Genomic DNA, 20177 nt, shown 5'->3' on the forward strand with positions numbered 1-20177 from the left:
TCAGCTACATTTCAGTGTACCAATGTGCCTGTGTGAGTGCGGGGGATTGTTGTGGGGCTGCTGCTAGTTAGGCACTCACCCACACATAAACAGGAATTAATACGCAAGCTAGTGGGCAACAAAATGAAGATGACTAAAAAAGAGATACGGATACAATGAAACTTACACAGAGATACAGATACACATGGAATTTCTCTACCAAAATAAAGCATTACTTTCGAACATTCAAGATATTATTTTTATGGGTAGAAATATTTGTTATTATGATGCCCTTAACCTGGGAAAACACCAAAATTGTTTATCTAATGATCTGATATTATTATTTCCCAAAACTGTTTAGATAAGTTTGAATGTTAGAAATATATATGCTGCATAAAGCCAAATTGTTGGATAACTTGAAGGGCTGTTCAATGGCTTAATCTGAGCCAAAGTTATGCCCTTCAGACAGCTGACAACTTCTGGTGAACAACTTCGAAATGAAATCAGACATCCTTAAGTTGCCCCATGCGCTCACAAACACACATTGAGGGACACAAAATAACAATTAAACATCAAGCTGACAAACTTTGCAGCGCCAAGCAAACAAACTACATGCAAGATGTAGCGTTGTAGCAAATACCGGAATTATACCTATATAAATACGTACACATAGGAGTTATATGGCCGCAGAGAAGACGCGAAAACTTCGCGCCAGGATAAGCACAAGTTGTAAGTAGAAGGGCAAAGGTTCCAGGCGGGAAAACTTTGTCAGCCCGAACGTGACATGAAAATCGCTGAGCTGATGAAAAATGCTAAATCGTGACGGGAATTCCCAAGCCGCAGAGACACTTGCAACTTTGGCAATTCTGGTTGGAGAACGCGAATGCGACACATGGGCTAAGCCTATGGCAATAATTGACCTACCACCCGACATAAAATAAAACAGAAATGATCTTAAATTGTCTCTTGTCAAAGTCCTAACAAAAAACTATACGTTTTGAAAACAAACTGAGTTTAATTATTTGAGCAGCACGTATATATATTTATTTTTACTGAACACGAATTTAAGCTACAATACTCTAATAAAATTATTATTCGTGGTTTTGGGAACTTGTCTTTAGACATTTTTAAAGTAACATTTTAAATTTAAAAAGATGGAATTTTAGATTATTAGTCAAAAGTTTAAGTAATAGTAAAATAGAGTCTTTTAATAAGGGAATGTATATAATATTAATTTACCTTGCTTTTTTATCAAAAAATAAAGCTCTTAGGAACGACATTCAAAGAAAAGGGAAAAACCATAGTGAGCATCTTTGGTGAAACTATCCCATTTCAAAATCGAAAATTGAAAAATGTATAATTTCGGAAATCTTCTTTAAAAATCATGTTTATTTTCAATATCAGAAAATGAATTATTTTTGATATAAAAAAATTTAACTTGTAAATAATGAATGTTCTTGATTTTTATATGTTTTCCCTAACAATAAATCGAACATTAAAATTTGACATTTCTTGTGCAGATTTTTTTTAATTTTTTTACCCTTTCCCGTTGATCAAAATCTAGGGTTCCTCCCCTGGAAAAAATAAAGTTAAAATAAATACTTCTCTTACAAAGGCTCCTTAGTTTGACACCGTCTAGGAAAGTCATCGTTCTGGGAGATCCGTGAAACTCGAGATCCGTCGGCATTTGGTAGTGAGTTGGTAGGAGGGACCAACTCTCGGCGAGTGTGTCTATATATGGGGCACAACTCCGCGTCGGCTAATGGCTTCATTTGGTCCGATGTTTGGGCAACTGCCCCCGGACACTTGATGCCAATGCAGAGCGCAGCACTCGGTGCACTTGACTCCGCCGCTGCAGCGTTTTTATCGTTTAAAAATATCATAAGACGATCCTTGGTGCCCCATCCCTTTCGCTCGTCGAAACATCGCTGCGTTGGCAGCTAAAAATACTGTACAAAATTGTATCTGGCTGTGTGTGTTCGAGTTCGCTCTGCATCTACGATTACGTGGCTGTCCCCCCGCCCCCAGAACCCCCTTCGATCTCATGGACATGGGTGTCGCCCAGCTACGAGTTGGTCTTCCGCCTAGACAAAGGCTAATGCACTTTCCGGGCACACAAATCCGATGGCCAACGCATCGGGAAGAGAATTTCGTTGATTTATAATGATCCCAGCACACTCGGCTACCTAATTGCTCACTAAGTGGCAAATGTGTTCGATGATGAACAGGCTGTCAACCGGCAAACGCAGCATGTGGGGAAATTGTAGGGAAATTGGAAGTTATTAGAGATGGCCATGTGGGTGGTCCAGAAAAAACCACACAAGCATTTAAAGGCATACGGGGAAAAATTCATATGCTTGTCTTTGAATTTTTAAAAATATAAGTCAATCCCAATTTTGTATCTATTTTGTGTATAAATCTTTGAACCCAACAATAATCCCAAAATAAAAATAATAACCTTTAAAGTCGAACTTCCATAATTCCAACTACTACGCTGCGTATGAATCTGTAGAATCTACATGCTTAGTCTCAACTTTCTAACTTTTATAATGACTTGATCGACTCGGCTATAGATCCTGATTAATAATATAAGTACTTCATAGGGTCGAAGACGCTTCCTTCTAACTGTTACATACTTTCTGACGAAGAGTATAATACTCTTCGAGTAACGGGTATAAAAATATGAACAAAACTTAAATTTAGATGCATATCACAGTAAAGTAAATCCGCACTTAAAATTGAGAATGAGAGTGATTTAATTTTTTATTTATATTTAATTTACATTTTATTTTAAAACACATATTCTTCAAAACATTTGTCTCAGTGCATCAAAGGCCCCCATAAATCAGGGCATTTATTAAAAATGCATTTGTAACTTGAACAGTTTGCTGAAAGTTGTTCACCAGCAGCAAAGAGAAAATCAAAGCGAGAAGAAAGTTTGTTTTGCCATTTCCTCTGGCTGGGCCACTTTATTAATTTTAAAATAAAATGGCACGACCATTAACAATGCGCCAAGCAGAGTCCACTTGCAGTGGCGACTAAAAAACTGCAAAGCCACAATAAACAATACACAGTGCACAAGGACGAGAAGGAGGACGAGAACAAGGACGAGAAGAGCCAGCAAAGCTGCAGCGAAATAAAACATGCTTACTTACACAATGTTGAGTACGTGTAGAACACATATATCCTAGGTACGTAATTCGTATACTTCTCGGCAACACTGCCCTGTAAAAAGCATCAAAGGACTGGGAAGGACTTTCTTCGCACGCTTCGCAGTCATTTGGAGCATATGTTTCGAACATTTTTCATAATCAAAAAGCTTTTAGCGGCGGACAGTGGCAATGATGGCTGTTGAGGATGCTGCATTTCCCGCTGCCACGCCCCTTGAGCACCGCCAGTGGGCAAGTGGAGCTTATTGTCCGTTTCATTTTCGAGTGCAGCAGCGTGTAAAATCGCAATAATGCACAAGATTCCCAGCGTAGCGCACAGTTGTCCACAGACCGTTTCCCTTTTCCGGGAATAAAAACCGAATCCGGCAGTTGGGTGTTACTGCATGACGAACTGTCGGTACCCTGACCAAACTAAAAATTACTTTAAAGCCAAATATGTCTGATTAAAGTACCTAAATATTTTGTATTCACCGAATAACACAACTTTTAAAATAACTATTTATGTATTTCATTTAATAAAAAACTAGATACATTTTAAGGATTTCTAAATTGTTTCTTTAAAAAATGTTTTTGTTCCCGTTATTTATACAAATAATACAAATATTAATATTAATATTTATACAAATATTTATAATATTTATACAAATAAATATTTTAATAGAAACAATACGAAAACAGAAAATTGAGAATGTATAAAAAAAATCTTTAAAAAAAAAATCCGTTTATGACATGATATAAAACATATTTATTAGACAAGTTTCTCACCTAATGATTTTTGAGTATCGCATATAAAATATATAAAAAAAAATTTTTTTAATTAAAATCCGTTCATGACATGATATAAATCTTATTTACTAAACAAGATTCTCACCTAATGAATTCTGAGTATCGCATATAAAATATTGGATACTCATATTTAAACCTATGAATGCAGTCTCTTAAGTTTGCTTTCCCTTTAAACTATCAAAATATTTAGGGAAATCTAAGAAACTCTAACAATAGAGCATTCCCACTTGACAAATGCAAGCCAAACTGCGAGCAGAAGCGACAACAGAAACAACACTACAAGCATTTGTCATGGCAATTGATTGCGAAGAAATCCACAACACCCAAAAACAAATTCAATTTAACTTTCAGCAAAAAAAAACGCACATAGCAAAAATAAATGCTGCCACAACACAAACATCGGGGAATACAACGAAAACAATATGAAATTGAATTCAATTTTCATAGGCATAAATATCTCTAACAAATAGCATTAAATTACAAAAGTAACACAAATGAAATCATTCGATTATAATGGCAATATTTTGTGCATTTCGCAAATTTTCAACAATATTTATTTGCTGTTGACATTTGAGAGGCGAACGGATGACCAGTGAAAGAGCAGCCCATTATTTGATTCTGGCCTACATTTTATTATTGCCTCTGCGAAGGCTTTTAATTGGCTTTCATTAATTTTTACGCAATGCCGGTCATGATATGCAAATAAATTGCGCATACGCCTCGTTGCTGCCACATAAAGCACAGCCGTGACCAGCACGGTAATTGATGCTAAAGATGCCCTAGATGCGGCTGAATAAAGCTGTAGCTTTTAGATTGAAGCCTTTGTTATCCTTGCAATAACGCAAAATAAAATAAAATACAATTTAACCAAGCAATTTACCTACCGCAAACAAATCAAGAAGAAGCTTGTTTAAATTCCGTAGCTAATGCCCCAAGTAAGTTTTCTAAAATATACCGCCACCTAATCAGCATAAAGCCCGCACTTTATCCCCTGAGGTTTGCTACACTTCCTATATAAATAAAGACCGTTCTCAGCTTAAAGTTCCCCGGCTCAGAGGTCATAATTTCTGGTTAAGCTGAGCGTAATCGGCACTTTTACCTAAATGGACCATAAGGCGTTAAAATGTTGTTATCGCCCCGCACAAAAACCCAGGTCCACACTTCCCTACTACCCAAGCCACTTTTTTCTTTGGCCCTTCGACTTACCTTTGGCAGTGCAATAAAAAGCCGAAATACATTTCGATTATGCGGCAAGAAAGAACATTTCTCCTGCCTTCTCTAACTTTTCTTCGAATGTTTCGTTTTTTTTCCCCATTCTATTTTATTTCATTTCTGTAAATTTTCCTGCGGCCCTCGACGACAATTTTGGGGGGATTCCACAACCCTTACTGGCGGCAATAAAAGAACGAATTTTGTAAGAAAATAGGATAAAATATAATTTGCTTGAAAGCCAAAAATATGCTTACGAATTGGCGGGGGGTGTGGCTATCATTTTTATGGCCAAAGTATTCGAATTGTTTTGCCCAAATTGATGTCATTTTACCCCTGAGCATATGCCCAAGTATCCCTCAGCGTTTCCAGTCATATTTCTTTCTTAAAAAGTTTATACATATATACAAGAAATTCTGGTGATAGCAATTATGTGTCTGCGATTAGTTGGAAGTGCGCTCTGTTGGTAAGTTTACTTCTTTTGGTCTTCAACATTTTCAAGTTATAACAACTTTTTCAGCTGTTGCAAATTGGGTCTCAAATGCTTGTGCTTTTTTGCCTTCTCCACGATCGGAATTCTGATCATAGTAGCTTTGGTGGTGTATTTTTGTTTCTTCTTCAATAAATCGGAGGACACTACAACAAAGGCCTACTCGGATTCTACGACGGACACCACTCTAGAGGACAGCATAACCAGTACTACTGATACCAAGATGCTAATCAGAGCGTATCTTCATCAACTAATAGATAGAATATGATTTGTAAAAAAATAGGTATCGAAAATTCAATAAAACCATGGGTAATTTAAATAGTGTGTTAGAAAAGGACTAGTGAGTTAGATCTTCCCGATTTGATGCAGTGCTAAATTTATTTATTCATCTGATTTACTTATAGAGGATGTATTTTAAATATATATGCACTTTAGAAAATTTCTTTAATATAGTTAACATTTGGTATCAAACTTATCGTGCTTTGCAAAAAAACTGTTTAAAAAATTATCCCAGCCCATCGAATTGGCAACTTTACCAACGAAAGGCAATCGCAAAACCATTTTATGATAGCTTTACTATTAACCAAAGCATATGTATAATTCACGTTACTATTTTTAATAGTTTTAAACCTTTTTTACAGTTAAATAACTATTCGTATTGGTAAATTTTTTCCAATATAATTTTGTGTGTGTTTGGGAAGTAATTAAGGAAAGAAGTATATTTTTGATTCAAGTTGTTTTTGGAAATTAAAAATGACTAAATATTTAAACGACTCATATAAGAATTTAATCATTTTTTCAATTAAAAAGTTTTTGTATTTTCAGCAAATACTATTAATGTCTTAGCAATTTAGGCAATATTTATCAAATTAACTGGTCAATGGCAATAGAAATCCACTGAGTGCCTTTAGATATAATTGTTCGGTATACACATTAAGCCAAAGCCAAAGCCAAAGCCATTTCAATCCAAATGGAGTACTCCTGGTCAAGGCACTTGGCACTCGGTTAGCTTGCCTTTCACTTATTTGGCCCGCGAACGGAGGAAATCTGTGTGGAAAACCCGCCAACCCATCAAATGCTGCTGTTGTGTGAAAAACCGATGCCAGTAGTTAATGGTACTTTGTATGCAAAGTGCAAGACAAAACGAAAGCAAACAAAAGGGCAAAGTCAGTGGAGCCACGGAGCCAGGAGCCAGGAGCCATTGGGAAAAAGTTGAAAGAAGACGTCCGCCCGGTGGCCACAAAACCGTTTTTTGGCTGCCATTTGATTATATAAAATTTCCGCATTTTTCGCTGGCTGTAAGCGTTTAGTGGCAAACAACTGACAGCTGCCGAAATGCCGGCGAGCGCTTAGTTCCCCCAGCTGCCGAACATATCCCCCGATGTCTGTGATGTGATTAAGATGGTTAGTCATTCCATTTAAGAGCTTGGCCCTAAGCTCCTTCGCCACTAAAACGGAAGCCGGGCGAACGACTCTCGTGGGCCATCAACGATATCGAATCAGTTTCTCGCAAAAAAATTAATGTCGGTTTATTTCCTTGACGCACTTACACCCATCCCTGCCACACTTTCAATAACTGCGATAAAAATACATAGTTTTCATTGTTGTATGTGGTAAACAGCTGCAGGTAATGGTTTTTATGTCTATTTAATTTGTATTTCATGTTAGCTGGCAAACCACTATCGGTAAAAAGTGCCCCAAAACCTTTTATACAAATGGTATTTGGTTTATATTTTTTTGATGTTTTTTAACCTCATATTCAATTATAACTTTATGATATTTTCACATTTTTTTGAAGAGTTCACACCAGCTTTTGAATGAATTCGATAGGTAAAAACATGTTTGATCAGCAAGAGTATTGTGTCATTAATTCCATTTTCGCTTTTTAATTTGCCAAACCAAAAAAAAATGCTTCAATGAGTTTAATTTCAATCGAATTTCGGTTTCCTTTATTTTTTCATTATGTGAAGAGCTTGGTTGGAATTTCTTCTTTTCCACAGATTCCCAAGTTTTTTGCTCTCCACTGCCTTTTACAGCATTTGAGCATTTGGTATTTGCTACCTAGAAATCGAAGAGGTGGGCGGGGACTTTTACCATTACTTCGATTTGTTTCTTATTTAAATTTTGTATACACTTCAGTTGGAGAGAAAGAGAGGGGAACAAGCAGATAGAAAGAGAGGGAGAATAAGGGAATGGGGACCTTAAGTGCCTTTGTCGGTTGCAAAAGCGAATTAATGCCGGGGGAAAAAAACGAAGAGGAAAATCGCTGCGGTTTCCTACTCTAATGCGATTAATTTATATCCTCTCCCAACTACAACAAATAAAAGCAAAAGAAATGGGAGGGATAAAATAAAAATATATATTTATTTTACAGCTGCTGCACTTAGATGTGCGATGGCAATAAAAAGCAGCCCCAGCAAGTGGCATTCAACACCTTTTTTTTCGTTTTCTATTTCCTTCGCCAGAAAAGCTTAATAAACAAACGCCGAAAATGGTCTAGAGGTGGGTGGTGGGGTGGCAGATGGGTGGTTGGGTGGCTGGGTGGTGCGTTATAAACATTTAAGTCCACAATTTGCACAGCGTGTAAGGGCGCACCGCCACAACCTGCACCACCATCACCCACCCACCAAAGCGATGTCCTCTCCACTCCGCTTCAAGTGGAACTATCCGAGCAGCGGCCAAATGCTGCTGGCCAAATGCAATTTTCACGTGCAACCGCAACGATATTTATGCCACACGAGCAACAAAAGCTCAGCCGGAACCAATTTCAACACTATAAGAAATGCACATATGACTTTATTTTTATAAAGGGGGTTTTCTCAAATCTCGGCCATTTAATGTTTTTTTTAATTTCTTGCGAGGAACCATTTAATCTTGGAACTGTGCATTCTTTACCATATACTTATTACTTAGAAAAATACATTTATAAATTGTTTAAAGTTCAAGAAAGTAAAAACTTTTTATAGTACAGGCCTTCAAAGTAGAGCAAAAACAAATAGGGATACCTTATCGATGGTTACGGTTCCGGCCGAACGATTGATAGGAAATCAACAAGAAAAACAAAATTTTAATCTAGTTTTCGTAGTAATGTAGTTTTCGTATGGATATGAGCTAAGATAATTCAAAAATTATTGGCCCGACTTAAAAGCTAAAACTAAAAAAAAAATTTTTTTATAACGTTTTGTTGAACTTAACAAACTTCACAATACAATCATTAAACCTAAACACTTCCATTTCCAATTTTTTAGTTTGACAAAAATAAAAATTCTATTTATATATATATAATATATGTTTTTTTAAATTTTGAAGTATGATTTTATGTGATAAATATAAAATTCTTATTTCATAAAATATGCATAAATTTGTTCAAGTGACCGAGGAGGCACTCCAGCTGCTGTCAGGCTGCTCGTTCCACAATAACTGACACTGGTTGACGCCACCACCCAGCACCACCCACAGAGCACCCCCAACCACCCACAGGCCCCACCCAAAGGCACAGCTGCACCTTTCGCCACCATCGCATGTGTGTGTGGTTGGCTGTGCGGGTGTGTGTAAGTGTGTGTTGCGTTTGGTCGTTGGGGTCGAAAAGTTCCATGCGTGCCCTTCGCTTCATGGGATGTGGCAACATAAACATGCCCCCAACTGCGGCATTAGGGAAAGAGGGGCCATGGACCAATGCAAGGTGAAAATATTTTGGGAAATTCCAAAATTGAACTTTGGCCGGGCAGAAACTTTATTTCAGTCCAGAAATATCACATTTTTGAAGAGAAATGAAAACATTAGCATATATCAGAAATTTCGGAGCGGTATAGAATAAAATTACGTGCTATTTTCAATTTCGTCATTGAATTAATTAAGTTACACTAACTAGTGCTTACTTTAAAGTGGGGAAGTGCCTCTACTTTTGTCGATCATAACCTTAAACCATTAACATAAACTATATATGGTATATATACTAATTAAGTGTAGTTGTACAACAGAAATTATTTGTAAGCAAAAAAAATGTTAACAAACTTTTTAAAATTGTAGTAAAATTTTACAGAAGAAGCAAAAGATTTTAAGAAGATGCGTTTGGACAATATTTCTAAAAGATAGGTTTTTGATTAGGGACACTATATATATAGTATACATACATTGTATACCTGCTTCTTATTTTTTAAATATTTTTTTATTGTAGTTGTCTTATCAATATTATAAGAGAACAAAGTATTAAAATAAAACTACCTTTAACTTTTCTTCCAATAAATTGTATAGCCATTATTCACTTTTATGGTATTTTCGCACTTACTGTAGTTTAAAGCCCAATCTTATTTATGGCAGTAGCATTCAAATGCGAAGTGTCACTACTGGGCCCCAAAATGCTCAATGGCTTCCGTTTGGTAACGACAGCGACGACAACCCTGCAATCTCAAGGAGTCATAAACACGACCCGAGCACCTGCATCTGCCACGATTTCCCACTTTTCGCCCCTGGAGGAGGAGGAGGAGGAGGAAGAGGAGTTACGGGTTCGGGTTTCCGCTTCCGCTGCAATGTGTCGCCCGCCATTATGCAAATGTCGGCTCTCAAGTGGACAGACTGCTCATTGCAATCTGCATTTAAATGACCCCAGCACGCTCCGAGATTTCTCGGCATCATTTGCAAAAATATTAAAGAAAACCCCTAGCCCGAAATAGAATATTTCATGTGCTGAGAATTATGCATCTCTGCGCCTTTTGCAGCAGTTATCATTGCAAATGAGTTGCGGAAAAAGGTAATTGAAAGATGGTTTTGGGAAACGATTTCTTATACTTATCAAATATTTATTTGCACAGTAATCGTACCTTGTGAAGTAAACAATATTTTATTACAAAGTTGGTATAAAGGATAAAGTTAAATGAAATGAAATAAATAATAAGTTAAATGAAGAATAATATGCATTAAAAATAAAAAAATTAGTACTTTCATTGTATAATTAGTTGACAGAATATAACATATTATCTGTTTTGCTTGAACTGTTAAATAGTTTCTTAACTTATTTTAAAGACTTTATAAAACAAATTAAAATTGGAGCATTAAAGGTATATTAATGATACTATTTATTCCAACAAAATTTATTTTTAATGCAGATTAATTTCAAAATATATTTGCAAGCCAAGGGGCTTAGATTTAGTTATTTTTTGCCAGGTCCTGGCTGTGATCCTTCCGATAAAAGCATCCCCAAGTAATGGCTATAATCTCTGTGTGCCGAGATCCGAGCCCCAGACTAATTTGGCCTTTAGCCTGAGCAGGTGCAGGATGCAGAGAAGGTCCCCTGTCGTTTTCATAATTTTGACAAGGTAACACACACCAAGCACACACACACACACTCCGCAGGGGAGACAGCTAATAAAGTTACACCCCCACACACACTCACCGATACAGACTAAAAGATTGTGTGTGTAATGCGTTTTGTTATGCTCCCTTTTCCCCCAAGAGAGTTGTTAACGTTTTTTCATAGCCTTGTTTACTCTTTTTCATCTTGGCGCCGAGACTCTAATGACACGCCCACAGCCCCCCACTTACCCCCGGGGCCACGCCCCCTTTGGCTAGCGAGCGATAAGCGACAATAAACATAAAAAATGAATGCTCAGCCCCCGGTGGAGCAGGCTTTTCCCACCCCCAGCCAGCCAAGCCCCCCGGTTTTCCCAGCTTTTTCACAATTCCAACGCACGCCTGGCGAAAATTTTAACAACCGCATGAGATTTTCCGCCGTCAACCTTTATTGTTGCTCTCACGGATTTTTGCGGATTTTCAACCCATAAACATCTTTTTCATTTTCACTTAAAAAAAACATGTTCATCCTTTGGGAACTCAAATTAGTTCACAACGAGAATTTATTAATTGAATCATAATTTAATGGCCCCGTAGCGAAACATGCTCGTATTTTTTGCTCTTAAAAAAACATGGCCAGCTTGGCTGGCAAAAATCATAATTAAATTTACTCGAGTAACATACATACTATTATTTTTAAATTATTGGCATTTTCAGCATTGTAAAATATGTGCTGCCAGCTTTAATTAATCGTATCGCTTATAAAAAAAGATTGCAACAAAATGTTGGTAAATTAATAAAAGGTTACAATTAAATGTAATTCATTGCCGGGTGATAGAACAATAATATACGCCTCAAAAAAAAAAGAAACAAAAGAGGCTTTATTCAATTGATATATTTGGATAACACCTACATATACTAAAAAACAACTGAAAAATACTGGTAATTATTTAAAAAGAATTATGAACATCTTAAATGGCTTTAATGAGAAAGTCAAATGGGTGATATTTGTTTGAAATTGGAATCAAACGATGGGTTTTCGTCAACAGAGGACATTGGAAATAATGTGAAAGGCACTCGAAAAAAGTTGATTTCCATTTAAATTCTTTGAAGTGCCCGGACATGTGAGACTAATTGCATTCACAGCTCATCTCTGAAACTCAGACACAAACCCGCTTAGATGTGTCTGCATGCCATGTGAGAAATGCCAGATTATTAACAAATTCGTATGCCGACCCCATCCATTTCGCCTGTCAATTTGTCGCATCAGCAAATAAAGAGGCTGGCAGAAAAATACATACATACATAGGAACCCGAAGGAGCATACTGGGTACAAGGAAAAGCCAGAGACGAGTGTCAATACAATTTTCAGGGCAATTCGAAGCGGAAAAGTCAGCCAGGGAAATGCAGACGACTTGCGATGTGGGTGCCTTCTGGGTGGCTGAGTGTCAGCTCAGAAGGCGAGCAGCTCGACAGCTAAGCTCCGCTTGCCAGGCAATTTTCTCCAAGCGCTGACAGGGATTCAGATATGGCAATTGCTGATATTATTTCCCAGGCGAACTTTTGATGTGTTTCGGCCAGAAATGTTTGTTAACTGCCAAATCAATCTACGCCAATCGATGGTAGGCAAAAACGCATCGTTGGCCTATTAAAAACCAATTTAATTTACTGGGTGCGAGGGGGTAAGGGAAGTGGGGAGCTCAAATACACTGAGAAAAAAATATTTCTAATAAAATTATTCATACTTCAGAGAGTATCGTTTTCAAATTTACAATTTTTAGATAATATTTTATATATTGATTTGATTTGAATTGCGATATCATCATAGTTTTTCATCAAGGCCTCATTCAAAATTTTTAAATAAATTACACTTATTTTGAATGTTACAATTTATTTCTTCTATAAAATGCTATACAAATTATTAAACTGGTTATAAAAGATATTATGTTATTAAGATATTTTTTATCTTAATCAAAAAATTTGGAACAGACAAGTTTCTTCAAAATTTCTCTCTGTGCATGAAGCACATTTTCAGCAACCACGAAATTTGATCAGAGATAAATTCCAATTATTAAAATCGAATTTGCACAGAAAGTCAGCACATGCAACATGCAAGGGGCGTGGCCAGGGGGCGGAAGGCGGAGTGTGTTGCATTTTGGAAGCCATTGAAACATTTTATCAAATTCTAATTATGCAAAACGGAGGGGAAAAAAGCAATTAAACCGAATGTCCCCAAATGCTCGTATGCAACTAACTATAAAATGGGCAAATTATCAGATCTCCAAAGCGCATCGAATGTGGGGGCGTGGCAAAAACACACATTGTTCGTGGAGTGGAACTAGATTTGTTCGTGTTCCGACTTTCTTGATACGTTTTCCAATTAATTCCGCTGTCCAGTGCTAGTAAACGCTATTCGCCCAACAAATTTGCCATGAAATTACATTTTTTCTGCTTCACAAAAATTGTCAAACAAATCAACGATACCCAAAGCTGTTGGGACGGGGATTATATGCATAAATGTAATACCCGGTTAACGCATCATAAACTTGCGCTTTGAACAATCGAATTGCCTGTGCTCAAATTGACCTGATAGTGCGAGAAAAATAAAAATCCATTCAACAGGGAAAACAAAAACAGGATGTGTTCACAATGGCGATAGCATAAAGTATAAACTGTAAATAAATAAATTTTATTGCAAGGCAACTGAAACTTTGCTTTCGTTTTACAATTTCTGCATCATAGGCGCATGCATTGACAATTGACAGCAAAATAAATGGCGAAAGCAGAAGAAAAATAAATAAAAACTGTGAAATTTTTTTTTTTTAATTTATAATTTAAGGCAAAAAGTGATATGGAATGGGCTAAAATCGAAATTCCAATATCCCAAAATGTGAATATATTTTTTATGTTGCCACCTACTTTTTATTTTTAATTTTGTAACATTTAAAAAGGTAATTTATTATAGTTACAATAAGTATAAACTTATAAAATACGCCATTTTGAAAAAATCGCTTAATGGATTTTAAATATACACTCATAATTCTTAGTTTTCAAAATCAATACAAAAATCATAAAAGAAAATCCATTGCATACTCTCGGGCGCCAATACAAATAATTTCTTATTAGTTTTTCCGTTTAAAATACGTTTGTACCATATTTTTGCAAATTAATACTCCCTCATATGCGCATAAATAATAAAATGGAGTAATAGCCAAGTGTGTAAAAACATATATAAATAATGCATAAATACAATGGCGAGCAGACAGCGGAAAATAAAGACACGTCCCATTAAGTTAAATGCTTGTTCTCCCGTCTCTTTTTTATCCACTCAGGCTCTCTCTTTCGCTGGTTATTTTTGAAGCTTTGGCACTTTGTCATGAAATATGCATGCGCCATATTTACACGAACACCATTAATTTTGCAATTTTACTGGCTGTTCTTGGATATAAACCGAAAATAAATGTATTAATATGCGCTCTTTGGAAGCTAAACGGCGTGAAATTGAAAAATAATTTGCAGTAAATGTTAAATGTAGTCCTGTAAACTAAGTACTTAAAGCAACAACAGGCCAATTAAAAATATTAGAAAAACAAGAAAGAACGCTATAGTCGAGTGCCTCGACTATCAGATACCCGTTACTCAGCTAAAGGGACCAAAGGGAAATGGAAATAAGCAAGCAGCAAAGCAAGACTGAAATGCGCCACCTACCGGCGGTAGACAGATTTAAGCGTTATGGGCGTTAGGGTGGGCGTGGAAAATTTTTTTTTTGGTCAATCGATAGGTATTGACGAGACCGATACAGTTCAGTTAAAATTTTATATCTAGCATGAAAATTGTGGGCGCCACAGGCTTGGGCGGTTTGTGGGCGTTAGAGTGGGCGTGGCATACTCGCGTATCAAAATTGCGCTGCGTACAAAGGTTCGGAATCTAAATCTGAAATCCTGATTCTATATCTTTGATAGTTTCCGAGATATCCACGTTCATATTTACGATTTTTTGAAGTTTGGGGGCGGTTTGTGGGCGATAAAGTGGGCGTGGCAAAATTTTTTTTAAGTCAATCGATAGGTATTGATGAGAACAATACATTTCAGTTAAAATTTTTATTCTAGCATCAAAACTGTAGGAGCAACAGTTTTGGGCGGTTTGTGGGCGTAAAAGTGGGCGTGGCACTCTACTGAAACAAACTTGCGCTGCGTAAGAAGCACAGGAATCTGCACGCCAAATCTCAATAGCCTAGCTCTCATAGTTTCCAAGATCTCAGCGTTCATCCGGACAGACAGACGGACAGACGGACAGACGGACAGACGGACAGACGGACAGACGGACAGACGGACAGACGGACATGGCTAGATCGACTCGGCTAGTGATCCTGATCAAGAATATATATACTTTATGGGGTCGGAAACGCTTCCTTCTGCCTGTTACATACTTTCCGACGAATCTAGTATACCCTTTTACTCTACGAGTAACGGGTATAATAAGCCTGTAGGGAAGTATAAATTACTCTTATTTTATATGCCCATTGAACACATCAAAGTCACAAAATGCCAAATATTTCCATAATTAATCAAATTGATTTACGCAGATCCCTCCCCCAACCAACATTTCCTGTCCCTGCTCTGATTCCCAAACATTTTATTGCCCTTTTCGCTGAGCCCCATAAATCAAGTGGAAAAGCTGCAACTGCAACCAGTTCCTGTTTAGAGGAAAAAGCTTAAGAGCGGCGCAGCGGGTAATTATTCAATTATTTCCGATCGCTAATTAGCCGGACAACTGGAGCCACAACGATTATTATTTCTTCTTTTGACATTAACGCACGCTAAAAAAAAGGAATACAATGAAATCAATTAGCCGAGCCAGCGTACAAAATAGAAAATAATCTGACCATGAGAACGACGCTGATTATTGTGATGGATATTTTATGTGACACAACTGACCGGCCGAATGACCCCATTGCATCGGCTGACATTTCTGATGCTGCTTTGTTTCCGTTTCCGCTGGGACTATTCTGACATCTGCGCTCCGGCTTCGCAACCCACAAACCATCCGCAATGCCACCCACTCGAAATTCAATTTTCCGACGTTTTTATGATAATTTATATATCAATATACACACGAACAACGAAATTACATTTTGGCTCATTAATTTATGCACAAGAGTCGCGGAGCCGACTGAATTGATTTGTGTGCGCATTTAATTTAAAATTGAAATCACCAAACATTACACCAAATTGTCACGGTATTTTGTAAGAAATTATATTTGCCTTGCATGCGAGCCGATAGTAGAAACTGAACTGAAGCTCAGGGAATCTTATGCCGGAGCTACAAAGCGATTTCATTACCATATGCCAATTATGATTCCCCAACATTATGCCTTTGGATACACTTGAGTAGTTTCCGACTGCAAAGTAACCTACCCAAAGATAATGTTTGTGTCTATGTGGAAGCGATCAATCGGAACGATACCAAACTATATGATAAATGGCAACTTTAAGCATGAACACAGGGAACCACAATAAGCTGCAAGTTTGGGTAAATTATGTAACCTACAATGTATACAAGCTTATGTACACTCATAAATAGGCAAATATATATTATTAAATATTTACATCGATTAAATATACTTTCTGACATGAAATAGTGAGTACTTTTTTCACTATACTGTAGCAGGACGTTTTTCATATTTATTTATGTTTTAGTACCCAAGCTTACAGTAAAAGTTTAAATAATCAGTATTTTTATTATAAAGCTATAAATTTGTAAAAATACTTAAAAATAATTTTATAGTGTTTAGATAGTGTAGCTCTATAGCATATGTAAGTCATAAAAACATGACGCACTTTCTAAAAATCATCTTGAAAATATTTTTGACTAAGCTCAACACTTGTAAACATCTTCAATATATGATCTACAACATAGGGACTAATGACTTATAACTTCCACAGCTCATGCGATCAGATTATGTTGTGCTTTGATTAAAAAAAAATATTTACCTAGTTTTGGACCTAGAATACAAATTCCTAAGAACATATTGGCCATTGTAAAAACACTTGGATTGGTGTTGTTAATCACCGTGAGCAGCAAGATTGCTAACAGGTTTGTTATAAAAACAGAGCTCATAATATCAGTCAAATTATAATACTAAAACATTCTTACAGTGCTAACAGGATTGGTCAAAACTCTGATCTTGTTATATACTTAATATTCTTAAAAGCTATACTTCTAATTTTAAAATAAATATTAGTTAAAACAGATAAAATTATTATACTATCCTTACACTTTTATCACAAGTTCACACGAAATAGTTCCATTCTTATCACTCAAACCTTTGGGCTCAAAACTTTAGGCTTAATCATCATTTCAACAAAGGTGAGTGATTCGTCCCAGTCGTTGTCATGCCAAGAACCCCAAGTAATTCCATTCCCTTTGGAACTCACATCGTACCCATCTTTGTAGTATTTTCCATTGAGAGAGCTGCGATATTAGGTTATTAGATTGACATATTTGAACGTTTATCCCGTTGCTTACCTTTGACTGCAATTGTGATACCACCAGCCACCTACTTCAGGAGAAGCGCAATTACCAGTTTCAGATTTGTCATTATCCCTGTCAAACGTGGTGAACGTTTCGTTGATATGATATTTTAGGGAGTCTCCAGCTGTTCCGAAGTATTTTCCCAGCGATTGTAGCGCATACGACTCTTCCTCGCTTCCAAGTTTGAAATCCTTGTAATAAGCGTAGCTTGTGGATCCATCAACCTTTCCAAGCTTGATATAAAGTTCGTGGGGCCGTTTTTGAGTCATAACGTGAATTTTCTCTAGTCCAATAAAAAATTCTCCATTTAAATCGCCGAATCCATCCCTGTAATCCTTCCAAGGTCGATCAAAGTTTTCGGAACCGTCAAAACGTTTTTGAATAGTCGTCCAACCAATTTCGGCTATCTCTTCAGAAAGCAATTTGCTTCGGCGTTCAGCTTTTATTAAGCGACTTTCTAAGCCCATAACAAGGTTTTTTTTATTTACAATATTAGAGATTGAGGTGACGAGCATCCCTATACAATTTTCGTCACAATCGAATTTTATCACTGTTGAAACTGGGTTTGCACTGGTTTGACGCAAAAGCTCCAAACACAAAAACGGCAGAGAAATCTTAAGGATTAACGATTTCATTTTTATAACTGGGAGGTACGTTCGACGCGGACGCAGAATTATATTTAAATCAGCATTCTAAAAATCGGTTTATATAGGCAGTTTTTACTTGAAAATAGAGCATATTATCCCAAAATGTATTAAACTTATTATCGCTTAGCGCTAAAAAACCTCCACATCATATTTGTATGACTAGTTTAATTCAGCAAAATACGTATTACTTTTGTTTTTTGATACATCTCTAAATATTTAATTTATTTTGTTTATTTTAATCCATTCATAAATTAACAGTCCAGTTTTTAAAAATGATACATACATTTAATCGGGAGTGACACAGAAAAACCTTCGGTCGTATTACTAGTGGAATTTGTATTCGAATTTTGCAGAATAGATTTCCTACTCATTCGCTAAAATCCGGTCATCTAAAAATAAATCTTATTTAAATTTTTTTTGTATTTTTTATCCATGATATTTTTAATATAATAATATAAAATATTACAATATATTATAATATTATTAATAGACAGAGTCACTGGGCTTTTTTAAATCTTCCTCCGACTGCTTTGTTACGGCTGCACAAAAATTGGCGTTTAGCATCTTCATTTTATTTTTTCTTGGCCAACACCTGTGGCCACGAAGTGAAAACATGTCCGAAAATAGGAAGCCACACTCGCAAGCCATAGTGTAGTTTGCCGATCGACATTTCTCCATGTGGGTCGTGACGGCTTTAAAATTGCTAAACGATTTTCGGCACACCGCGCACATGTCCTTTCCCAAATTATTCGCCAGTGGCAATTCCCCTTTAATAATTTTGGCATATATAGCCCGACATTGTTTCATTTTTTTATCTTTTGATGTCTCCTTCGGCTTTGTGCTTTCCCTGGGGATAGGAAAATTATACGTTAGGTCTACCATTGATCTAAAACATTAAATAATTACGTATACATGATATATAGTCACAATAAAAAATCCCACTATTCGTATATATAGGCAGAGTGGAGCAAGGATAGTTTAATAAGTATTTTCACATTTTGCAGTCCATAGAGTATAACTTACAAGAAAAATGGAACAAAATTAAGAATATTCATGGGATATAAATAGTTTGTTTATAAAAAAACCTCTGTTTATAAAATGAAAATTTGTCAAATATAACACCAGAAAAAACGTAGAGATTGTAATCGGAAAAAATGTCCCGAGCGACATGTCCTGAGCGAATATCTTAGAAACTACAATAAAAAAAAACGGCTTAACATTTTTGAGCAAAACCAAAACTATTTTACAGCTTCATTATTGAACCACATTTAACAAAATCGCATGAAAATATTCCATCAGACTTGTCTAAAATCCGGGGTTGAATGAACTCCCGCAAAACCCACTTCTATTTTTGTCCCGAGCGAATACAACAGTTTTTCAAAGATATCTTGAAAACTAAAAGTCGGAAAAAAGATTATTGCACAAAATAGATCTTGGGAAGGGTGAAAAGTGAAGCCAATTATCAAAATTAAAATCGTTCTTTTTCCCATTTTTTTTCAACTTTAAAAGTATGCAAACGTCCCGAGCGATAATATGGAAATGCCCATATCCAAACTATTCAAATAAAAGGTAAATGGCTTTTCTACACTTACAAAAACATCGGAGGGGTTGCTGATCTGTAGCATTCCGGTTCGGTACCATCTTTGCTGCTTTTTGAGTTGCTGCGTTCTGCACGGATTACGTGATGTGGCGACCGGTTGTGCTCCTTGCGACCGCTGTCCCCGCCCTTACCGTCTGCTCCCAATCCATAGCTCACCCTGATCCGCTTCGTGGGTGGTGGCGAAGTGGGTCGCTCTAAGCATGGCGACCGGGATCCCGAGCGTGAAGGCGTTCTCTCTTGATATGGCGGCGTGCGAGAGCGTATCGGACTCCTAGATCTACAATGATGCGCAAAATTATAAAATTAATTAACTTTTCAAGTTAGATTTAATAAAATTCAAAAACTCACCGTGGCTCTGAAACGATGTTGTCTATCTCTATATCGGTTTTCCTAAGCTCTAGCTTTAACTCTTCTATTTTAATTTCAATAATTTTTTTTTTTGTTTAAAAGATTTTTTAACTGTGTCATTCTAT

The 20177-nt window shown here is 36.5% G+C and overlaps 2 protein-coding genes across 2 annotated transcripts; one reads left to right on the forward strand and one right to left on the reverse strand.

The window, feature by feature from the left end:
- The first annotated feature begins 5487 nt into the window (after nucleotides 1-5487).
- On the forward strand, nucleotides 5488-5938 carry LOC119548117 (protein midgut expression 1). The gene is made up of 2 exons (XM_037855213.1): nucleotides 5488-5610; nucleotides 5665-5938. Exons 1-2 carry the CDS (start codon nucleotides 5576-5578, stop codon nucleotides 5900-5902), a joined length of 273 nt encoding a protein of 90 aa, XP_037711141.1. The 5' UTR covers nucleotides 5488-5575; the 3' UTR covers nucleotides 5903-5938.
- An 11509-nt stretch (nucleotides 5939-17447) lies between these two features.
- LOC119546304 (fibrinogen-like protein 1) lies at nucleotides 17448-17924 on the reverse strand. Its single transcript, XM_037852496.1, has one exon. The coding sequence runs from the start codon at nucleotides 17922-17924 to the stop codon at nucleotides 17448-17450; it is 477 nt and encodes a 158-aa protein (XP_037708424.1).
- Between the last annotated feature and the right edge of the window lie 2253 nt (nucleotides 17925-20177).

The sequence above is a fragment of the Drosophila subpulchrella genome, chromosome 2L (genome assembly GCF_014743375.2).
Source record: "Drosophila subpulchrella strain 33 F10 #4 breed RU33 chromosome 2L, RU_Dsub_v1.1 Primary Assembly, whole genome shotgun sequence".
Lineage (NCBI taxonomy): Eukaryota > Metazoa > Arthropoda > Insecta > Diptera > Drosophilidae > Drosophila > Drosophila subpulchrella.